Genomic DNA, 23,662 nt, shown 5'->3' with positions numbered 1-23,662 from the left:
TTTGCATCACATAAATTCAAATATTGGTCAAGTTCTAACAAAGCTCATGATAAACTATTTTAGTTAGATGGTGCAGAGAGAAGAGCAAAGAAGTCGTTATCACCAGATGATATAACAGGATTTTTTTTGGTGGATTTTAAAGTCGTTGGAAACAAATTAATACATCAGGTAATTTTATGAGTGGGTCTGGATATTTATCCAACGGTTAGTTCTTCCTACCTTTGATAGGTGCCTCCTGTGAAAATCACAGGATTCATCTGTTGGTTCTTCCAGGCTACAGCTGACTTCAGCAGAATCTGAACGTACTGGAAATATATATCTGCTCTGCAAACAGAATCAAGCAAGAAATGTATCTCAAAATAACAGACTAGAGAGGATCTATCTAGGCAGCCATTCACCAAGCCTAGGATTTTTCCACAACTCTCTTACATCTTATGACACAACAAAGATATTTATTCATTGTGTAAATTGCCAGGGGCATAAGAAGGAAATCATCAAGGTGAAAACATGCATTTACCATATCTGCTCTTAGTCACCAATGAAAGGAGGATATCAATACTTTTTTAGGCTAACACATTAATTTACTAAAATAAACTTGGAAATTGATGCAAGAGGTCAACTGAAGCAGTAAAAGGCCTGCCTGGCCTGCAGGCTTCTACTTCCCATGTCCTTTTCCTAATTCTTGTTTAAGTACTGTGATCCTCCTCCAGAAAAGCAGTCAAGTGCGTACGTAAGTCCATCCATATCCAGCAAGTGTAAACATGTGCTTCATGCACCATCTTAATTGCTTAATCAAACTCCCTATATTTTGAGGCACAACTATAGAAACAGGAACCAGATGGAAGATATTTTTATCAGACAGACCATAGGATTAAAGAAGCATGGTCATTGAACATTGCTGTCCTTTAAAAACCCAGTATCAGGATATGACTGGATCCATGCAGCATCCCCCAAATGTGACAATTCAGGCAGCAACCACTGTCATAAACTCAGACTCAATCTTACCTCTTTGTTTTCAGATATCAACAACCTGTGTGAGCTTGCTTGATGGACATAGACACACATTGTTAATGATTTTAGGAGATCTTATATCAAAGAGGGTTGAAACAGTTATTCAAGTTTGGAATCAGTAATTACAGAAAATGCAGGAATAGTCAGTTCTTTTTAGAGTCATTAGTTTTGTGGGTGATTTTAGCATTGAAGTACTCTGAATTGGTATAGCGTCACTCTCATAAGAGACCAGTGCAGTATTCTTATTATTTTCAAGTGGTAGGAAAAAGTCTGAGTCTATTTGAGCTATGTTTTCTATGCTGTTTGTAAAGCGTGTCATAGCAACAGAGATTTTAATCTGCTTTCCTTAGTCTTATATCATAAAGCACTTAAAATTATGTATTAGGCTAGTGCTTCTGTGGGTTCTACATCAAATCCAAAATAATTGTGGTTTTGCAATCTTTTCCACTATCGGCTTCTAGTACTAGTTGTCTGATTATGCTGCGATCAATGGTTTTACTCCACACATTAAAAAAAGGAGCAAAAGCCTTGATTAAAATTGAAGGCATATATATTTGGCCAGGTACTTGCCTGGTCCTAATTGTACGGCATGGTCATCAAAATGGGCAAGAGCTTATGTGAATAATTCAGGGCACTGACAAACATTTTATCTGCAGGTTTGGTGGCAAAATTAACAGCAATGCAATAGTTAAGAATCCTGGCATTTAGGCAGTCAGAACTGACTTTTTAGTTAACACCCCAATAAGATGGAGGGTGTAAGTTCACTGTTCTCCTAGTCTCATTGTTTCTTTCCACTGGCTGCAGACTCAGCAAGACAAATGTGCATTAGTTTATATTGTCAAGGCTATCTTTGCAAGCAGATGGGCTGGAAATCTAATTAAAAAAACCAAAAGCTTTGATTCTGGCAAAAAATAGCAAAATCTGTGGGACGACCCTAAATCCTCTGAATTAAATGGATGTTCTATGTCAATGCAGTTCTATTGTCCCACTTTATAAATAAAATATGAAGGGCTCTACTTTCACATAGACCCATAAATGTGCTCATTTATGAGTTTAATAAAGCATGTGTATTCAGTACAATTAGATAAGCATATGTATAGAGCAATAAATGCTCCCTATATAAAATCAGCACACGTGTAACAGAGAATGTAGCCCAGCACGGATAAATAAGCACATGCTTAGATTATTAAGTGATGTCTCTTAAGCTTTTGTGAATTGACCATGAAGCGGCCATGACTATTTGCAGTTTGTAATTCTCCTGCAATTATGTATCCTACCTCTGTCTAAAAATGTGGTAAATATAATACATTCATTGGAAGAATGCATTAGCCTCAATAAAGAAAAGTATGGTAACACCCATTTTACAGATGAAAAAAACTGGAGGTAGACTTGAGCTACAACACAGAAACACAAGAAGGAGGTGAGCAGCCCAACTAGGATCGCCTGACTCTCAGTCTCATCCCCTGGGCTGCAGTGCTCCAGCCAGATGTAAAAAATGAATAAATTGTGAAGCTATAATTGAAAGGAAAATACTTACATTTATTTGTGTTATCTCAGTGTCAGGGATTTATACTTGGTAGGCTTTTCTTATACTGGGTGATGTGTCCAATGTGAGGCTAGAGGTTTGCAGAGTGACTGTGAAATGTTTTCTGTTGTTTCTCGCCAGTTGTTGTCCGGGGGGTTGACTATGGTGGTCCAACTTGCTACAGAAACCGCTGCATTAGGCCCATTTCTACACAGGATGTTATATTGCATTAGTTTAACTCCCAGGTAGGAAACCCATTAGTCTGGTGGAGTAGATGTGGCCTGTGACATATCTTTGATGTGTCTCTTCCAGATCAAATGAGCCACTCAATATTAGACCAAATATCCTTGGGTGCAATGCTCCGTGAATCTGCTCTGTGATTTTTATTACCATGGGCTGGCTGATATCTACAATAAATTGTAAGAGTTTTCTGACTAGCAGATTCCTATTGTTCCTATCCTGGCATACGTTAATTTGTCAATATAATTTTCAGGTCTGGCAGCAGGAAAAGCACCACCTGGGGTATGCAGTTCCTGAGATGAAAAGGATGATGGACGTTCACATGTGGCACTTGTAGATGGACTTGCCTGTGAAGTTTTATTGTGCTTTTGATAGAGAAGCAATATAGCTAATAGGGGAAAGGCAGCAGGTAGTTGAAATCAGGCAATTACTTTTCGGAGCATTTAGCTGAACCTGCTTTAATTGATGAAACAGTTTCTCTGGGTTTTTCCAATTAGTGGTGACTGATGGGAAGAGGTACTGATGGAGAACTGAAATTATTAGTAGTCGTGATGGAAATTCAGGATCATAAGGGAAGCAACCTTAAAGCTGTGTTGGCGTGACACCAATACGTGAGTTCCCATCAGGGTGGGAAGTGCCGTAGCATGATGGACTGTAAAACTGAGGGGAACGTACAGGCACCTAAGGGGCTCAATCTCCTACAAAGGTGAGAGCGTCTGAGGCTGGAGAAATACCTCAAGTGCTCTTGGGAAGACAAGCAGAGTGTTAGCTCAGAGACTCAGTCGAGGTCTGCACAGTTATTGCCGGGTTTTGGTTCCATTAGTCGACTGTTGGATTCATCTTTGCTCTCCAGAAGCTTTTTGGATCCAGATTTCTCACTCTGAGGGTCAACGGTATCTTTTGGGTCTTCTATTCCCTTAGAAATACCAAGTTACTGACTTGTTTGTGCTCAGTCAGCATCAGTGATTTTGATCTATCACACATTTATCTCTCCATAAATATAATAAGGGATACCTCACATCAAGTAGCTTCATTGGCAAGGCTTAGTCCCCCTTGCTAGACAGAGTGAGAGAGCCTGGCCTTGCTAGGAGACAGATTCAGAAAAAATCAGACTTAAGCTAGATGTTTTGGAGCTGGATTGTGAATAGCACATCAGTATCCACTGTCTCTTGAGGACTCAGTAAAAAGGACTTTTTCTCCTCTCAATGCCATCATGACAGTTATTTGAAAGAATGAGTAAAGTCTGCCGTGTAAAGGAATACACAGAAATTGATTTTACAAGTGTATCTTACAACATAAGTTGATTCTATAGCTTCAGAGCAAGCCCTTCTGGATGTAATACCAGAGGCAATCTTCACCCAGCCTGGCAGAGCAGGAAGTATCTATCTGATAAGTGAACTATTTTGGGTAAATCATTGTGCCTACAAAGACCCGCTTTGTTTGTATGCGGGCGGAGCTCAAAAAAAAATGAGTACCACCGATGTATTAGTCATGGTCAGTCCCCATTTTCCAACCTGGGGAAAATGGAGGCATCAGCTTTAAAATCGTACGCTTCTAAAGAGAACCAAATTCTCACGTAGCGTCTTAGCAAAACAGACTCATTGCAGGGACCGCAGAGTGTTTCTGGGATGGCAGCATTCAACCTTTCCTCCTAACAGATGCACTTGAATCCGGAGTGCGCCCTTAAATAAAAGGAGTGTGTGGACTCCAGCCAAAATCTTGTAAGACTCAAAGAATGGTTATATCACTTCTGCTTAGCAGATAAAAAGTGCACAGTGGCTCTCTGCACTGCTAAATGCTGAACTCTGCACTGCAAATGGGCAGAAGCTAAGTTAATTATTTGTGGAAGAATCTGCTATTTTGAAGTGCAGACTTTTAAATGAGGAAAAATCCAAAAACTTTAGAAATTTCTCACCAAAAATACCTCCAAAATATTATTTTGATCAAAATATTTTCTTTTGATAAAATTCAAAGTTTTTGTTCTTTTGTTTATGTTGTCTTATCAAACAAAAGGAACAAAATAAAAAAAAAGACATTTCATCTGAAAATGCCTAAACAGAATATTTTGCTGTTATAAAAGCCTTCTTTCTTTTTAATTCAGACACATTTTCATGAGAACCTGCACTCATCATGAAACATCTTCTTTTGAATTAATGTGTAATTTCTCATCTTCTCTCCTAGTTCCTTATTTTAATTACAGCTCTTCTGTACACGGGTGTACACTGCTCTCCCGTACTGCCAGGAGCAGCATATGAGAACTGATGAGTGCTTACTGCAAGAAATGTCAATACTATTTAGAAAAAGTGATTTTAGCATCCTTGAAGAGTATTTTTTCCTCTCCTCATCTATGAGCCCAATTGAGCCCTGGTTCAAGTGTGCTAGTCCCAGAGTGGTTATACCTGCTTACATCAGGACTGAATTTGGTATGGTGTCTGCCTCTGGACATATATTGGATTTCACCAGGTGCTGCTGTCTATTGTCTAAACCTACATTAATCATTCTTTGCATGAGCCGAACATGTTTGCAGGCTTATTTATGCTATAAACAGTCTTTCCACTATGGGTAATTCTGCCTCCCACAGCGCATTTCAACAAAATGTATGTATTTGCAATCTGGAGACTTTCCGTTCTGTGGTGACTGTGTTTTACTATGATGACTGGAATTCCTGGAGCTGTTCACCATGCTCATTCACTCACTTGTTAAGTCACTGATGCCTTGAACTGATAAATCAGGATCCCGGGTCTAAGAGCCCCAAGCAGTCATTGCCCAGATGAAGTATCCTTTTCCTTATGTGAAAATCTGGCAGTGTTGACTGTAGACTAAACTTTATAGCGACTGCATGTGAAATGCACTTCATGATCTCCTTGCTTGAACTACAAAAAATGCTTAAAGTGCAGGCATAAAGGTATATTTATTTTTAAAATTTTACTAGTTTGGCTGTGCTAAGCGCAACCATATGTATTTATTTCTCACCTGGAATCCAATGGATTTGAATCTCCAAACATATTCTCAATAGCCTCTGCTCATCCAAACCTTTTCAAGAATGGTATGTTTATATTTCCACATAGCTCTAATATTTATTTTTTCCAGCAAATGTCAATAACATATAATTTTCATTTAGTAAAGCTTTTTTGTTTTGTTTCTGCTAAATCATCTCAAATACAAGACTTTAAATGCTCAAGAGATAGTTGAATGGTACTTACTGTTCAAATATTTCTTTGTTGTAGTAACAAATCTTTAAATGTAGCTCTCCTTCAACAAAAACAAAGCCCTGATTAATTTCATATTTATCTCAGCAGCTGTTTCAAGGAAGACCTGCCAGATATTGATCCAAATATAGTAGACGTGCAACAACAAAGGGGAATAGGGTAAATGGGTTTATATGAAGGCATCATTTACCAGCAGAAACTTAATAGGAATGTGAAAAATTACAATATTCGTCCTCCAGATTTGGCTTTAACAGCTGCAATCATGCATTCTTGGACACAGCTGTGTTTTATATCTTTGCTATTTGAATGAAGACAGGAAGCTTTCAAATAGTGTTTATTTGCTCAATTAAATAGGAGAACGAATGCCTGCAGAGCTCTGGGTCCCAGTTCTGGTCCGGGGTGTAATGATGTAGATCAGGATTTTTACCTGGGTAGAAGACAGCACAACACAGCCCTGCTGAGTCCTGACAGAGATACCATATGGGACCCGCACCTCTCACAACAGCTCTCAGGAGCTCACAGGATCATGGTTACATATTGGGAAAAGGTTTTCTTACACCTAGCTGGTGTCTGAGTTCTTCCTAGCTTACATCATTTTACAACAGAATTGCTTTGACTTCAGAGCCATTTTTCTTAGAAGTAAAAATCGAATACCAAAATAAGTTTCTTGCTTGAGAATAGCAGGAGCTATATGCCCGTTCTGGCATCAGTTAGCTTCTGCCGAAATATTTGGGTTTTTTTCTGTTTTTCTGTTCCCCCCTGTTGACATGGGGCCGGGGGAGGGGGTTGAATGTGGACATTGTGCAGCCCACACATCTGCATTCTTGTGCCATTCGCAATCACACCTCGTGTCCCCTAAGAGCAGTGGCTGGAAACCAGAGACAGGAGGTTTGTCTCTGACTGGACCTCACTGGCTCCAAGTCTTTTTACACCATGTCACTGAAATTTCTCTAGATTGCTGCTTTATGTCCAGCTCCAGACAGTGTGGAACTGGCTTTGATTTCTTTTTTTCTTTTTTTAAAAAAAGAAAAGTGAGAATGAGTGATTCCTTTTCAGCGCTGGAAGAGAAGAAACAAATTTATATCACAGTAAGGAAGAAAGGATTAATTGGAAATGGAGGCTGGATGACTGTTTCTCCTCTAATTACAAACAAGCATTGTGAAACCAAGTTAGAAAATGTAAGAAGGAAAATTTAGGATGCAGTCTGCCAGTCTTTTAGGTAGCTGAAGTTCTCTGGTGGGAGCTTTCTGTGAATTGTTATTCCAGAATAATGGTGCTCTCAGGATGTGCATCACTAACTTCCTCCGCCGGTCACTGATACACCAGCACGTAAGGGAGATGTAAGGATTAGCAGTCACAGGTGTCCTAGGATCTTTGAGAAGACAAACTGCCTCATCACACTGAACAGCCACAGTCACTAGGGGATGTGGGTGACAACTCTGACGGTGTGAGAGTTCAGGAACATACCTGGTAACTGTGATAATAAGCAAGGTACATTTTGCTGAAAAGTATTAAATGGAGTAAAGTATTTTAATAAATAATGCTGATTCGGGAGTGCTTGACAAACAGGTCTACTAGAAAGGACTTTATCTGGTCCTCTAAATGTATTGTATATGAATATAGATGACTGACTATTTCTATTGACAAGGTGATCTTCAGGCTCAACATGGTGATGTAGAACCAAAGTATGGAAATCATAAGTGATGCTGATTATAAACCTCTCTGTCTAGCCTCATTTTCAAGCTGAGTAAACAAACCACAGACAAGTGATCAAAAATATTACCACGCAAGTTACTGAAGTGATCCTTGGCACATTTTGATCCTAGGCAGTCGAGTTAGTTTGGTCTCAGTATGAAATGAGGCCTTTGGGATAACAGTCTGTGCTTGGAGGCTTTCACATACCCATTTTTCTCCTCTTCCTCTCCCTTTTCCACCCTCAGCTTGTGAATCAATTGGCTGACTACAGCCACATTTGTCAAAGGAACGGTGATCTCAAAAATAATTAAGTTCCTGCAGATTTTGTGCTTACAAATTGATATTTGTAGAGCTACTTGTTATGCTGAGAGTGCCTCCTGACAAGGTTACGCTGACCTTCCTTAAAGGAAATCTTGCTCTCACTGTTAACAAATCATATTTTGAATGAGATGCTATACATGTCAGATCTGTGCTTTTAGTGGTCCAACAGGCGTGCTAAATGTGCTGCTTTGTCATTAACTCATGGCTCCAAAATGGGAATGGAGATATTATGTTATTTCAGCTAATCAAGTGCTGAAGCTTCTAAATGCCAGAAGCTTTGGCCAAACCGTAAGGATGAAAAATACACATAATCAATGATAGGTATTTGAAAGATTAATCAGAAAGCATGAAGTCCTTAAACTCATTTGGTACCCAGCAAGCCAGCTCTTGCCAAAGAAAATACAATTTAGAGTGTGCCTGAATTAAAGAGGAAATTTGAGAAAATAACCTTATGAAAGTACCCTAGAAACCAAAATAGAGGCATTTATTTTGACAAAATTATCACATCTGCTTCTGAGTTTCAATTTTATGCTTTTTTTTTTTACAAAAATCCAGATTGTAAGTATTGTTTTCACAAATATTCTAGGGTATTTTTATTAAACTTAGAAGCTGGTCTTGGTCTTTGCTTAAAAGCAGTGTAGCAACTGAAATGACATATCAACTATCAAATATTTTGTGCTCACCGTTGCAAATCTAGTCCAGATGAGCACAGACAAAAGGCTGATGGATTGTCCAAATGCCTTGATCTGAGTGTTTTCTCCAGTTTCTGATCAAATATCAATACCGGAAAAAATTAAGCACCACAATCAACATTAATTGCCATCCTAAAATGATTACTTGTGCGTAATAGATATGTGGATTGATGTAGCATCTTGGGAACCAGGGATAAGGCATGTCTTGCTCGGATAGTGTGGAGGAAGCTTGATTGCTACTGATGCTTTTCCCAATCAATTGCTAAACTGGGAAGGGTTTGAGTTGTTGCTTTTAAACAATAAATTTAATAAGCGTGGCTAGACTATTCAAAAGGAACCTAGGTTCATTTCCTCAATACATGTTGAGGTAACTGAAGAAAAATGACTGACTGTCAAAGATGACAAATCTTTACAGATTGCTCTGACTCACCAGAGTTTATGGGTGCTTCATTATGTCTACACAAGGCCAACTTTTTTAGGACCCTATCAATAGCTGTAAATATTTGGATATTGCAACTTAAATTTTGGCCTTTTTAGTTTTTTTTAACTAAATTGCCTATGAAGTGTCCCCACATTTATGTAAGCCTTTTGTACTTTCACATACGTGTTCAGCTGTGGTTTTGCAGGCCGTTATTACTCATTATTTTTAATTCTTTGGATTTGCATCTATAGTTTCCTGAAGAGTAATTTTTTGGAATTCATTCTAGACAGCTGAACACTGTAGTATGAGTATAGGTATCTGGAGACCTCCACCAAGGCAGGCTTCTTAGACAAACACAGCATGGCAGATGGTCCCTGCCCTGAAGAGCTTACAATCTAAATAACTTTCTTGTCTCCCTCATCTTTCTCTGAGGTATTAGTACCTGATTAGTATCCGGCTGCCTGCTTGTATAGTATAAGTGCTCTCAAAGGCACCCCTCTCCACAGCATGCTCAGCAACTGAAAGTAGAAATAATGAGCAGACAGCTTTCTGGCTTGCAACAGTTTAAACACTGTTAAATAATAGTTTTTGACAAGCAGGTTTAGAAATCAGGTGCTAATTTTCTGCAAAGAGAAGGACGTGTGGAATTATCACTGTGCTGGGGAGGTCAAATTCTGTAATGAGACTACAGATGCACAGGTCTTGTTACAGTTAGTACCATTCATGTCATTAAAGAAAAAAATTGCAGTCAGAGCCACTTCTGCAAGACTGTGAGCAAGGTTCTTGAAACAGAGTTAGATTTGCTCAAAATGATAAATACCATCCATTTGTACATTATCTGCACTATAATTGAAGAGGGGTACCCATCTTTTCACTTATTTTATTTCAGACAGGAACTTATCTGCCTATGTGACCAATCAAGTAGGGAGATCTTTGTAATTAAGAGCATTGTATTGAGTTTTGTATTATTAGTGAAATAGTTGTTATTTGTTGATGTGTTTTGAACCTAAGAAATCTATGATTATTCTCCTTCCTTTCCTCCTTCTCCATCCCTGCATCCTATCAGTTTCATACTTGAAAATGTACTAGGCTTGTTGAAAATTTGGTCTAGTTACAAGGAGTGTGGATACTGCTGGTGGGGAATGACTGCTTATTGCCTCTTCCAGGACAAGAATCAGGAAGCATCTTGACCCGTACCTGTGGGCTAATGTCCCAGCCTGGCCCACAGGGTCAGTGGTTGTTCTCCTGTGTCCACTGGAAAAAGCTGGGGAATAGTTACCCTTTCTTCTTCCACTGAAAACATACTGTGAAGTCTCCAAAAACCTGAAAGTAGGAATTTAGGGTGTTGTGGAGCGTTTTTTCACACATGCATGCCTCGGCATGGTGTGCTGATGGGAATGGGCGGCAGTACTGTCTGCTCCCTCCAGTGCTTCTTTGCACCTCCAGGGTCCGGAGTGGCTGTAAACCTTCAGTAAACACAGAATGCAGCCCAGTTACATCTGTTAGCTCCCTATCTGGAATATCTATCTTACTGCAGGCTGAACTTCCAGTCATGGTGGTATGTAATCGTGGGTGTCAAGATGATATCACACTGCCTACACTCTAAAGCTAGGGGCAGGGTCTGATTTTGGGTCTGTTTGGGTCTAAGACTTTAGTTCAGGTTCATAAATGGAAGACTTCAGTCCCTCAGGACACTTCTGTTCTGCTTACTGAATCAGGTTTTTCTGTTGTTCATCAGTAAGTATTAAATTAAGTTATTGTTTTAGATTAGATTTGGTAAGTTGTCAGGTTGGCAGCAGCCATGGGGAGTTGGAATGAAGTTAATATTGGCTATGCCTTGCTATGGTTGCAATGGGAGGGTGGGTACTTACTTATTTATATCAGAAAAGACAGATTGCACTTATCTGTTACTGTGTCTGCTGTTGCGGCCCTCCATGTGCCCGTATGGCTCCTAGATCTCTTTGTCAAGTGTTTGAAGAAAAATCAATCCTTGGAAAAGTCAGTTCAGTTTAATAGCGATCAGTGACTTGGCAGAAGTTACTGAAGACCCTAGAAAGCTTTGCAAGAAAAAAACCCCAAAACACAAACCCCCTTCTATTCATCCCTTTCTGATTTAATTCTTTGTCTCAGCTCTCGTTCCAAAGGGCAAGAGGCAGTAGCACCACCAACAAAGCTTCTTTTACAGCCTTTTTTTGGCATTAGTTGTGGACGGATCAGATGTCTGACCTTTCAGCAGTAGGTAAAAGGGGAATAAAAAGAACTATATTCCTGACAGTGTTTGGAAGTGCCTGGTCTCCCTAGTTTTTCTTTGCACTGACTGTTGTATGTAGTGTGCTGTAGATGTGCCAATAATGTTAAGGCAAAGGATGAAGCTTGTTGGCTTTGACTGCTCCTTCCTGGCACTAAGTTGAGACTGTTCATTAGCGAACTCTCTTAACATCGCAAAATCTGCTTTGCCATGGGGTGGTCCATCTGTGCACAAATCTTTCTAGATACTGGTAAGGTCACCAAGGACTTTTATTTTTAAGTTATATATGTTAATCTAGCGTGCCTCCTGTGAAAGATATCCCTGTCCTTGTTCCAGCCCAGAAACCTAGTTGTAAGCTTTATAGAGTTGTTTTCAGTGAGATATGTAGGAGCTGGATCTCATTAGCAAACAGAGTGCTTTAAGAATTTAGAGTAGTAGAGTATAGTGATTATCATCCTGTGTGTTTGTGCACTGAGAGTATTCGTGTGGAGGCTAAACAGTTTTACAATTTCTGCATTATAACCATACTTAATAATATCTGTCCTCAGCATATTTCAAATTCATTCCAGTGATTTCAAGACTTGCTATTTTAAATTATCTTATATATGCCTTTAGGTCCACAATATTGATCCTATTTACGTTGATGGCCAGTTTGCAGAAAGGTCAAAGGTGCTATATTCATGTATTAAAGAGGATTTATTTTTCTGTACCTCACTGTTGCATTCAATATACAAAATATGTTCATGTTCTGCCATGTTTCTCTTCTTTCTCAACTGTTCTTTCTGTTTTCATCTTCCTTTCTTCTTTCCACACTTCCTTTTGCCAATGGCTTCTGCTTCTGTGGAAAAGGCTGTGACCTCCATCTCAAAAAAAAAAAAAAAAAAAAAAAAAATTAGATCAGTAGGTAGACCATTCTGGCATTTTTAGTGCATCACAAATTTTACTTATTTACCATACCAATAATATTACTGGGGATGGGGAATTTCACATTTTGTGCAAGCGCTTGAGGCCTAAAGCAGATACCATAGCTCCCAAGACTGCAGTGCCATGCATGGCAGGTACATTAGCTGGTCAGTCAGAGAGTAGACACTTGCTAAATCTCATCAAATGTCGGATGCTGCAGGTGGAGGATGACACTTTTGAGCCATACCTCTTTTTCTGAGGAGCAGTACTACATCCCTGGAAAAGCTATGCTGAAAGCTGCACAGATTTGGCTTGAATCAACATGTCCTTTTATTCTTTCTCCTCTCTTCTCCTGAGGAAAAAGGGAAGATGTGTTTGCAAGCTAATGTTCTGGTGCTTTTGGGCCCCGTGCATTGCCAATCACCAGGCCAGATAACTGTCTTGAACTTTTGAGAAGGGAGGAGCACAGGCTGGCAGAAAAGTATGACTGCAGATTGAAAAAGATCCTGTGACATTTGGAAGATCAATCAGGAGGGAAAAGGGCCCCAATTTTAACAGTGCACATGCTGAGTCACAAGGACCTTCCTTTCAGGGAATGATTGCCAGACACTTTACTGGAAATTACACTTTTTAAAAAGCCCTTAAAGTGGCCTCTAAAAATGAAGGCACCCAAATTTACAAGTGGCCATCAATGTTAAGGCACAGGACCCTGCTTGTTGGCTTTGGCTGTGGATTGAATTCAATATGTTAAAGCAGAATCCGTTGTATGTACACATAAATAGCTTCTATACAGATATCTTTGATTCTGTTTTCAATTGTGTGTATGTTTTCAGTGAAAATTTGAATTACATGTATTTGGGAAATTAGAGATTAGCTATAATATATACACTTGAATTTCATGTAAATTAGATTATGGTAAAATTAATACAGCCTTTCATATAGCCTTTATGCTGTACTATCTTTTGCCTTTTATTTTGAAGTATATCATTCCTTGCTTTGCCCTGAAGCACTGAACACTAGCAACAAAAGTTAAGTCTCAGCGTGACTGTCCACAATATTAATTATCTTGATATGCTTTTATTCCTGCAGTGAAGATGTTTGTAAACGAGGATTCACTGTTATTATCGATATGCGGGGATCCAAATGGGATTTGATCAAGCCTCTCCTAAAGACCCTTCAAGAAGCCTTTCCTGCCGAGATTCATGTTGCCCTGATTATAAAACCTGATAATTTCTGGCAGAAGCAGAAAACGAACTTCGGCAGTTCCAAGTTCATCTTTGAGGTGAGAGCCACATGAGAGGTGTATTGTAAGGCATTGCCTCTAATAAGAAATTTTCTTCAGGTGAAAAAAAAATTCCCAAGCCCTGTGATTGAGAGAAAAAAAGACATCTGAGGACTGTTCGCAGGAGTGGGCTGATGCCCCGGCATCAGGTTACCTTCTGAGCACGCTGGTGGAATGGGATGCACGTTTCATCTCAGAGGTTCACATACATAGTTCACTTTGGTGAGGGTTTTTTTGTGGTATTTATTTTTGGTGGTGTTGCATTCAGTCTTTCCTTTGTTTCTCTTGGAAAAAAAAACCCACCAAATCAGTTAATATACTAAAGACAAAGTTCTCTAGATGTTAATGTATGGGTTTGTTAGTTGACCTCTACCCAACTTCAGGTAATGGCTTTTTTTTATAGAAGACATTTATACTAAATTTATCTATATATTGTCACCACTTTAATTTAATTGAGATTTACAATTCAGGGGTAAGATTAACAACCCATGTTAATGATAAGGTGCCTCAGGCAGGTTCTTTGAAAAGTAACCAATATACAACAACTGCATAATGAAAGGGAATTTTACTAACTTTGTCATTGACGAAGACAAACCAGCTGTATTCTCTTAGTGCACTTCAGTTTTCTGTGAATTTCAGCTTCTTACCCAAAGAGAAGCAAAGTTCAGGTGCGTGAAGCGCTTGTACAGCAATCATGCCCAGCCATGAGTTACTCATGTGTTGTTTTTTTTTTAGTTTGCTGAGAAACAGTTCTATGGTTGGCTGTCTTACTTACCAATCCATTAATTTCAGACACTCAGATTTTGCATCTCTGGAACTCAGAAGAGAATGTGGCTATAGTTCTTAATGGAAGACCATATTTTTTTTTATATATATATAATATATATATATTATATAATATATTGTATATTCAAGATCTGTTGAAGTCAGTGTGATATAAATATGTCTCTGTTTTCAACCTCTTCTTAAAAGCACTCTTGAATTGCAATGGGCAACTAGATTGGTGTTAAGCATTAACAAACTTTTACATTATTATCACAATTTAAGTATTTGTACATTTTTTTCCCTCTGTCTCACAAAAAACAGTCAACTCATAAATTTTGCTTTATTTAAATGGCTCTTTCCCTTCTTTGGCTACCTGTGAGGACTCAGCCATCAAAATAACTTCCACTTGCTATCCCCTGTGCGCCTTTGAAAGCAAGGCTGCCTTCAGTATAGATTTGTGTCACCCCCAGAGATTTCTCACACTTCCTGAAATCACCGCTCCTGGCAGAAGTGGCTGCCATTACAGTGCAATGAGATTGGCAATGCTGCCTGTGGGCAGTGGGAGGCATCAGGGCAGTGGGAAGGAGAAAGGAGATGTATGGGTGCAGAAGAACGTGGAGCAGGAGGGAGCCTGTGCAGAGACTAGTAATAGAATAGCTTTTGGGGATGGGGAGCTTCTGTTTAAAATATATGCGGGCACTAAGGGGCAGTCCCATAGTAGCCCAAGAAAAGACAGCTTATATTGAATTTCAATCCTCCAGGGCTTTAGTAAACAAAAGCAATGTCTTCCTAAAGCTTCAAAACCTAGAAATAAAGTACCAGAGTTCAAATATATATTTTTTAGAACATTTGTTTGTTTTTAAAATGAATTAATACTTTCTGGAGGCTTGACTTATATTTTTTAATTGTGTAGAGTTGGTGCGATGATAGTGAAGAGTAAACTGTGGTCAAGCTATTCTTCATAGTTACAGCTCTGAGTCTGTATTGTGTTAAAAGCTCTGGACTCGTTTGCTGTACATGCTGGCACGCATTAAGGGTATTTTAATTTTGTGTGTGTCCCTTTGAGCCTTAGTCTCTCTGCTGGGCTGTTCACATGGGTGTCTGCAATGGTTCACAAATTTTTGGACTGGAGGAGGAAAGTCAGTGCTTTTGCTGTCTATTGGACCACCTGCAGACACTGAGAAGTGATGAGTCCTTCAATTCTATGATTTTAAAAAGCTTTTCATAAGCTGTGGTCCACTGTACAGTAGACCCCCTGCCATAAACACACCACAGAAACTGCGGTTTTAAAGGATTCTTGTGGAAACTGCTGCTTATTGGTAGGCGCAGGCTCTGGGGCAGCTCATGCTGTCGTGTAAGAAGAACTGTGAATATCAAATAAGCATCGCAGGTCAATATGACTCACATTTATTTGATTTATGTGGGGCAGCACACAGGTACCTTCTCTGCACTGAACCATCATGGTGATTTCCCACAGCTGTGATCAAACACGAGGTCCTTGGCAGGAACAGACTGCAGTGGAAGGCAATGGAAGTCTCTGTTGAATTACCCCATCTACAAACTCAGCAATAACCAGTGTCAGTTTTAAGGCCAGATTCTGCCTTTGAGCTTAATGGAAGCATTATGCATGTGCCAGGGCAGTGTATGACCCTTAGTGGAGGCTAATGATCTGGATTTTGTGTTGTGAGACTCCGGCAGAAAGATTCTGTGTCACAGTCCAGAGAGTGAAGCATGCCCACAGATCATCACACAAAGAAAAGAGAAAAAAAAGGGTTTGGTTGACGTATGTGGACTCCAAAGCTTCCTGTCACTTTGAGGAATGGACCAGGCAGATTAGTTAGCATTAATTCAGAGGTGCCTTCAAGATTATTTTCTTTCTTCTGCTGAAAGGGTTTAAATAGTGCGCTGTGCTTTTTAAAGTGATTTCTAAAAGAAAGACGTGTGATGCCCAAGAGACAGTTACTTTATCTTACCACCTACCTGCTTAACTAAGGTTGTTTTCATGAAAGTTTCAAGAACTCCTTAAAGAAACAAATCTGAATAAAGAAATTTGCTGCAGAATTCGTGAAATGAAAAGCCTTTCTGCTATATCATCATGTCAAATTCTGTTCATGATAAAAGCAGTGCTTGCATTAGCTTGACACACTGCAGGGGGAATGCCCAGGTATTAGCCGTGAAGAGAAGTCTTTTCTTGACAGGCAGTTAAACTCTAAATTGAATTATCTTCAAGGGGTCAGTGTCCAGGTCAAGAGGTTTAGAAATTTGAAATCCCTCTGAAGCTACATACTTACCTTCCCATTGTTTGTTGGCTCTTCCCTCTGTCTTCCCCTTTGCCCAAAGCAAGGAACATTGCAAGAAAGTTTTAAAATAATCTTTCTGCTGAGCATAAGTTCAGTACAATCCAATTTTAATGCATTGCAGAATGCCTGATATTTTTAGATGGATACAAATTGGAAGAAAAGCCTATTAATAACTTTAAACCAGTGGGCAGCCTGCTATTTTGGACATAATTCAGGATAATGGACAGGACTTGAGGTATTTTTCTTTGTAGATGACTTTTACAAGATTGCTGTGATTATTGGGTGCCTCCATTTCTGAAGAGCACAAACTCTGACATTCTTTAGAGACCTGATCTTTAGGGGATAGATGTGCAGTCACTGATGAACATCACAAGCCTTTAAGGGCTGCCAACTTGGGTGTTAACATGACAGCACTGAAAATCTCTGGTAACATATGAAACCCTATGCTCATTATTTCTGAAAAAAATAATTTGTCTAAAATAAATGGGAACAGCCATCGGCTGTTGTGTCCTTAAACTGTAATCTGCTTTCCAGGCACCCAGTGCATTTCTCTATCACTGATTACTGAGTCTGAATGAAATAAAACCATCTCTCATTGATTGTGTATGATTCATGAGCAGTACTTTCTATTAGCAATAAATTCTAATTGTTAATACTTCAATGACATTTCACTTTTCATTGATTTTGGCTTGCTTACGTTAGAAATTACTAATATGAAAGAGATCTGCCTGTGGCAAAAGCCAACTGGAATAATCTGGAAGAAAAAAACAGCATATTCTGTTTTGGCAGGTCACAACACCTGCTTCAGTTCACATGCTTAAAACTTTTGCTGCTGTATAGCCACTAGCCTGTAACACAAGTAGCAGAATCCCTGTAAGACCATATACCTGTTCAGTGAACAGTCATGTTCAGATATCCAACAGCTGCAGTTAGAAGTCTTCAGTGTCCAACTGGGTTAATCTATGGTAGAAGCATTCTCATTATGTTTTTGATAGTCAGGCCAGATGAAAAAGATATTCCAGTAAATATCATGTTTTTTAATAAACAAATAAATCAGTGCCATTAATAGAAAAGTTTTCAATCCAGTTAATTCACCAAAATTAAACATAATCCTCAGCATCTTTTACAATGTTCCTTCAGTTATATATTGATGAGGAAAATAATCCCTTCATGCTATTTATGGATTGCATGTTATTTCTGATTAGACAGTCACTGATTCAGATGCTGTCATTTTCCCTTCCTTAGACAAGTATGGTATCTGTTGAAGGCCTGGCAAAACTCGTAGATCCTTCTCAACTGACGGATGAGTTTGAAGGATCCTTGGATTACAACCACGATGAATGGATAGAGTTGCGCGTCTCCTTGGAAGAGTTTTTCAACAGTGCCATCCATTTATTATCAAGGCTGGAGGATCTCCAGGAAATGTTGGCTAGGAAGGAGTTTCCAGTTGATGTTGAGGGCTCAAGAAGGCTGATTGATGAGCACACGCAGCTTAAGAAAAAAGTGATTAAAGCTCCTGTGGAAGAACTGGATCGTGAGGGTCAGAGGTTATTACAATGCATAAGATGCAGTGACGGTTTTTCTGGTAGGAACTGCATTCCTGGAAGTGCAGATTTTCAAAGTCTTGTGCCAAAGATCACCAGCCTTTTAGACAAGCTGCATTCTACCCGACAACACTTGCATCAGATGTGGCATGTCCGCAAGTTGAAACTGGACCAGTGCTTTCAACTCCGGCTTTTTGAGCAAGATGCTGAGAAGGTAGGGAATAATCTGTTCCTTTCATACTTCAACCAAGACTCTATTGCAAGGACACTGTGACCATTTTTTCTATAATTAGCAACATGAGGTATTCGTCACAGGTGTAAATCTCATGTTGCCAGCAGATGTAGTTTATGTGACTTGTAAACCAAATTCACTGAACTAATTGTTGGATGTAGCAGGCATAATGATATCCAAGAATAACTTGTCTGTGTCACTTTTGATGAAAGTTAATCTGCTTTTTTTTTCCGCAATAGGTACATTTGGTAGACATTAGCATGAGAATCAAGTTTTTTTTTCAAGTTTCTTTTACTAAGCTTCCGAATATATTTATCTACATGTCACAGCACCTGAAGAAGAATGATTTTAGGGTTTGATTCACTACGATTATTGTTTGCACTTCTTGCAAGTCTATGGGAAATTTGTAGTGTAAATCCTCCTAATTGTTATCTCAAACCACATTTTCCCTTTCCTAGGAAATCACAACAGGATTTGCAACTGGTAAAATCTTTAGTGATGGCTTTGTACCAAGGACATGGCCACTTAGTTCCCACAGCATGAGATCTGAGACTGTGTTTAGGTTAAACATACAGACAGACCAAGAGAAAGTATTCTGAAATGACAGCAGCATGCAAAACTCAGTGTGGCTGTTTTGCAAAACTCAGTGTGGCTGTTTTGCATTAAAAAGCACATAAGGATGGCATTTGAATTCATACCTGACACTGAGTCAGCGGCCAGGATTCCTGTTCACCAGCACAAGACCTTATCTGAGAAATATTTAACATTAAATTATTCCATAGAGATTGCAGATTGCATTGCAACTTCATATTTCTTAGACGTTTGTAATGTAGCGTATCAGCCTGAAAAGCACATAGGGTGTCTCAAAATGAAATACAGTGTACAAAGGTATTTAGAGCAGCAGAAGCACAGGTAAGTAACATGGTTTTAGGAAGCTGTAGTTTCACAGGTGTGCAGTGCCACTGCAGAGTTACATCCCCATTCCCTGCCTCTTCAGAAGATACTCATTCAGGAACCTGCAGGAGATAGGGAAGTCCCCCACAAGCAAAGCTTGTCATGTTTGTTGAAAAGACTGGCTAGAAAACAACCAGAGTTCCCTAACCAAGTCTTATACACCACATCACCTACAAATTTCAGTAATACACAATAAAGCAGGCTTCTTACTACTTCTAGTATTCGTCTGCTGTTTGCTGCTGGAAGCATATGCAGGTAGTGATTTCGGTGAATTTATTTTAGAAAACTATGTTGTGCTAGAGTCTTGGCAGTCTCACTTTCTTAACGCAGAAGTGCTTGACATCTTGTTAGGTGGTTTTGTGAGAAGTCTTTGCTGCACATTTAAAATTCTAGGCCACAGAAGTAGGGTATTCTCAGTGGAAGGTACTGAGCTCTTGGACTCATGTTTATCTAGTCTGTATATCCATCAAAAGCACCAATCTCTGAATTTTCTCCACTTAATGTATGATCCAGCTGTTTCACTAATGTGTCTGCGTGGACCCAGGAGGAATAGAAAAGAAATGCAGACCTCATCTGCAGGGGGATCTCACTGAAGATGATTTTTTTTAATCAGCTGCAAATTAATATTATTTTTAAAACATCAGGGAGAAGTACATTGCTGAAACAAATATAATCTTCAGTAGTACAGAGCAAGACACAAGACATTGGTTTTCAATGCATGTACTAAATATCTCTAAGGGATGCTAGGACTGAAAAGGCTCCATCATTGTATAATCAATCCTTCTATTGGGAAAACCTTGAATTCAGATGAGTCCCTCTAAAATGAGTCACTGCAGCATCACTCAAGAATGCAAGAAGAGCAGAGTTTTTCTTCCAAATGCTACAATTTCTTCTTCTTCTCCCTTTTCCTTGTGTGTAACATGCTATAAGGACATCCCTCACTGCTGTCCTTCCCAGCAGTGGCTGTATTTGTCAGTGCTTCAGTTTGGATTTTCAGTTTCTTCGGGATTATTCAGATGACCACTGCTTACTAACATTTTTTTTTTAATTTTTATTTATGATTATTATTTGCTAATATTATTAGCAAATTATTATTATTTAGCAAATTATTATTATTATTAATGTTATAAGCTGAAAGGCGCTCAGATCAAGTCAGTGTCTGAGAAGTTCTTGTTGCCAAGCACCATTCTGTAGTGTTGAAGGATGTCTCCAATATATTTTTCCTTTCTATTTCCTGAACAGTCATAAAAGGATGGTGTGATACAAGTCTGAGCATTGTGACAGCTAGGTTCTTTGCATGTGTTATTCTGAGGTTGTTAAGTGTAAGGTTTAGGCAAGTCAGCAGATAAATGAAACTTTTGAGGTGAAGGAAGAAGCAGTGAGAACGTGATTCCTGCCTTTTTAACACTGGCTGTCTCGAGCAATTCCTGATTGACAAAACTGGCATTTTGATCTTCTCGATATCTCTTATTCATCTACCTCACATTAACTAAACACACAGTCTTGCTTTGGCTTCTCTGAGTAGCTCTGCTTGCCTTTCCTTGACTACTACATTTTCCCAAAGAATAGAAAATACTTTGTTGTTTTATACTCTCAAATCAGTGTTCTTAACCTTTTCAGTTTGTGAGTCCCTAAAATTCTTCCAAGGAAGGTTGCAGACCCTTTTACTTCACATTTCACACATGTAGACTGATGTGAAATATTGATGTGCTTACTCTCCTTAGCTGCCTTTTGCAGATCTCTTTGAAGTAGTCTGACCATCTCAGACTGGAAAGTACTTGTCTCATAAAATGTTCAGAGCTAAATCCAGTTTGAGCACTGTCTCCACTGTATAAATAGCCACCACAGTGTGTCTGTGTATTGAATTTTAAAGTTTCCTGGTACCTCCATTTGCTCAGTTGCACTCTACCCTCTACAATTAGGTATGGTAGCAGAGCCAGGATGGTCTTCATCTCCCGGGGAGAGGCACAGCTCTTTCCGTACAACCTGGATATGTCATTTAGTGCTAATCAAATGACAACTCTAATACCCTGTGAAAGCTCAAACTCCAACATAAAATTCTTAATATAAGTTAATATAGGTTTTAGGGCCTTTTAAAATATCTCCGTATACTCATTGGGTGATATTTTAGGAAACCTGTTATAATAAGGAGAAAATGGACAAGGACTTTCCATTTTCTGGACACCTCTGATTTTAAAAATTTCAAGTGTCCTCATTGCCTGAAAAGTTCTTAAAGATGGGATAGAAAAAAAAAGGGGACACAAGGAGGAAAAACACACAGTATTTTAAGGTAGGTTAATTTTTGAACCCCTTGGTATTAAAATACCCCAGATGTTCAAAGCAAATCAATTCACTTTTTTGCCTCCTATAGATCCTCTCTATCGGAACATTTATAAATGAGAGTCACTGCCTGGACACACAAATGATTCAAATTACAGGTATTAAAACTTACACATGGTCTGTATAGTTGTGTGCTGAGCAACTCATATTATTGGCAAAATAAAAGGAGGAGGTGGCAGTCACACTCCGGGCTTCTCCCACTCAAATCAGTGGCAGAGGGCAGAGCTGTCTGTGGAGAAACTTTTTTCCAAGTCAGGCCTTTAGGGTTTTATTTTCCTGTGCTGGGGCCAAGGGAGAGGAAAAGTTGGGCTATCACATAGGCACAAGCAGTGCAGTGAGATTGAATCCCCAGATGGAGACTGGAGGCTCCTCAAGTCAGCAGGCAGGTCAGCCTTGCGGGGAGCTTTGGCAGAGTGGTGTGAGGAAGTTCACATGCTGTGCAGTACTGACTGTAATGATCTGCTGATAAATAACACATTTCAGCCGCTGGTGTAGCCCTGACCCTCACTGTTCAACAAATTCATTCCTCACCAACTAATATATACATACGTATGTACATATATATCTAATTTTGAAACTAGAACTGAGGCTTCACTGTGTTTTTACTGGGTAACAGGGAAAATATTTTTAGCCATCAGTAACATGAAAAAATGTAGTCCAGTCTAAATTGAATATTGTTTAAAACAAAAAACCCACAATCAGCATAGATCCAACTATTAGAACTATCTGAGAAATGTTAATTGCTTGGTTGAAATCTGGACAGGGAGAAGAATTCAGGCAAGAGTCCACATGTTTTGCACTTGAATAAATACCAAAAAAGACAAAAACTTATCCTTATGCTCTGCACTTTCCAGCTCCTCTGGAAATCATTTGTAACTGGCACCCAACTTGACTTTTGTAGGAATTTCCCCATCACTCTGGGTTGGTTCCATATCAATTTTACTACCCCGGCCTGTATGTGAATGGAAAACAGCTATCATGATGTAATCAGCGTTGTCCACGTTAAGTATAACTAATATAGTCATCAGCTGGACTGAAGCAAGGATCTTTGCTGTAAACTTGTCACACCAGAGCAAAGAAAGAGCAGGTTGCTGTAATATCATTGGGGTCAGCCTCTAACGGGAGGCAGAGGAGACTTTGCATGTTCTCTCTGTCCTCACCTCGCCTTCTCCTTCCTGACTTTCTACAGAGTCCACTACACAAAGGCAAACTCCAAAAGATGGCAATGGTAGTTAGAAAATGCCACGAGTGAATTTCACTGGAAGTTTGTGATGGGAGAAACATTTTATTTGGATAGGGCCAGCTTTGTAGAAAGTCTAGTGGCAAACCGCAGGCCACATCTAGTCTTCAAGGAGCAGTGAAGTAGCGGGCTTGCAGTCAAAACCATCTGCCTCATCCATACTAAAGCTTCCCTTTGAAAAACACAGCTCTGCCTGTGATTTTCCATGTGGAACAGGCTATGGGAAGCTGTGCTGGCTGCTGGGGGCTGCTGTGGTACTGCTGCTCTGCGGGTGGCTGCAGCAAGAGGGAGCGGAGGGCATGGCCTGCAGCTCCTACCCACTGTTGCTCCCATTTCCCAGATGATGTGACCAGCCTGGAATGACAGAAAGATTTCAGTGAGTGCAAGAGTGATCGGAATGTGATAACAACGCAAAGTTCATACGATAGAAGACAAATTTGGAGAGGGGGAGGAGTAAGCAAAATGGTTGAGGGGGAATAGGGTGGAATAACAGTTGCAGCAATTCTCCTGCATCCCACTCCCTGTGCAGGTGTGGGCAGTGAGACCGTGGCACCAAGGAGCACACACTGCATCCCTCCCTTCTCACACAAGCGCTGCTTCAGGCCTCTTCCTCGGGCTGGACTCCTTAAATAAGGGAATTGATGTGTTATTCTACTGGATAGGTGCTGTTAAACTCAGCCCCCATTTAATGAAATAAATAATGGGGTATTTGGTTTCTGAAGGAGGAAAATCACAGATAC

At 39.5% G+C, this 23,662-nt stretch overlaps 1 protein-coding gene across 1 annotated transcript in view; it reads left to right on the top strand.

Annotated features, from left to right (window-relative positions):
- KALRN (kalirin RhoGEF kinase) overlaps window positions 1–23,662 on the top strand; it is a 524,417-nt gene that overhangs the window by 192,276 nt on the left and 308,479 nt on the right. Inside the window, exons 4-5 of the mRNA XM_075152844.1 lie at window positions 13,355–13,547; window positions 17,858–18,370. Coding sequence (XP_075008945.1) covers window positions 13,355–13,547; window positions 17,858–18,370 — 706 coding nt within the window. The remainder of the gene's footprint in view (window positions 1–13,354; window positions 13,548–17,857; window positions 18,371–23,662) is intronic.

Source organism: Calonectris borealis, chromosome 6, assembly GCF_964195595.1.
Source record: "Calonectris borealis chromosome 6, bCalBor7.hap1.2, whole genome shotgun sequence".
Lineage (NCBI taxonomy): Eukaryota > Metazoa > Chordata > Aves > Procellariiformes > Procellariidae > Calonectris > Calonectris borealis.
This window is presented reverse-complemented; position numbering and strand designations above follow the sequence as displayed.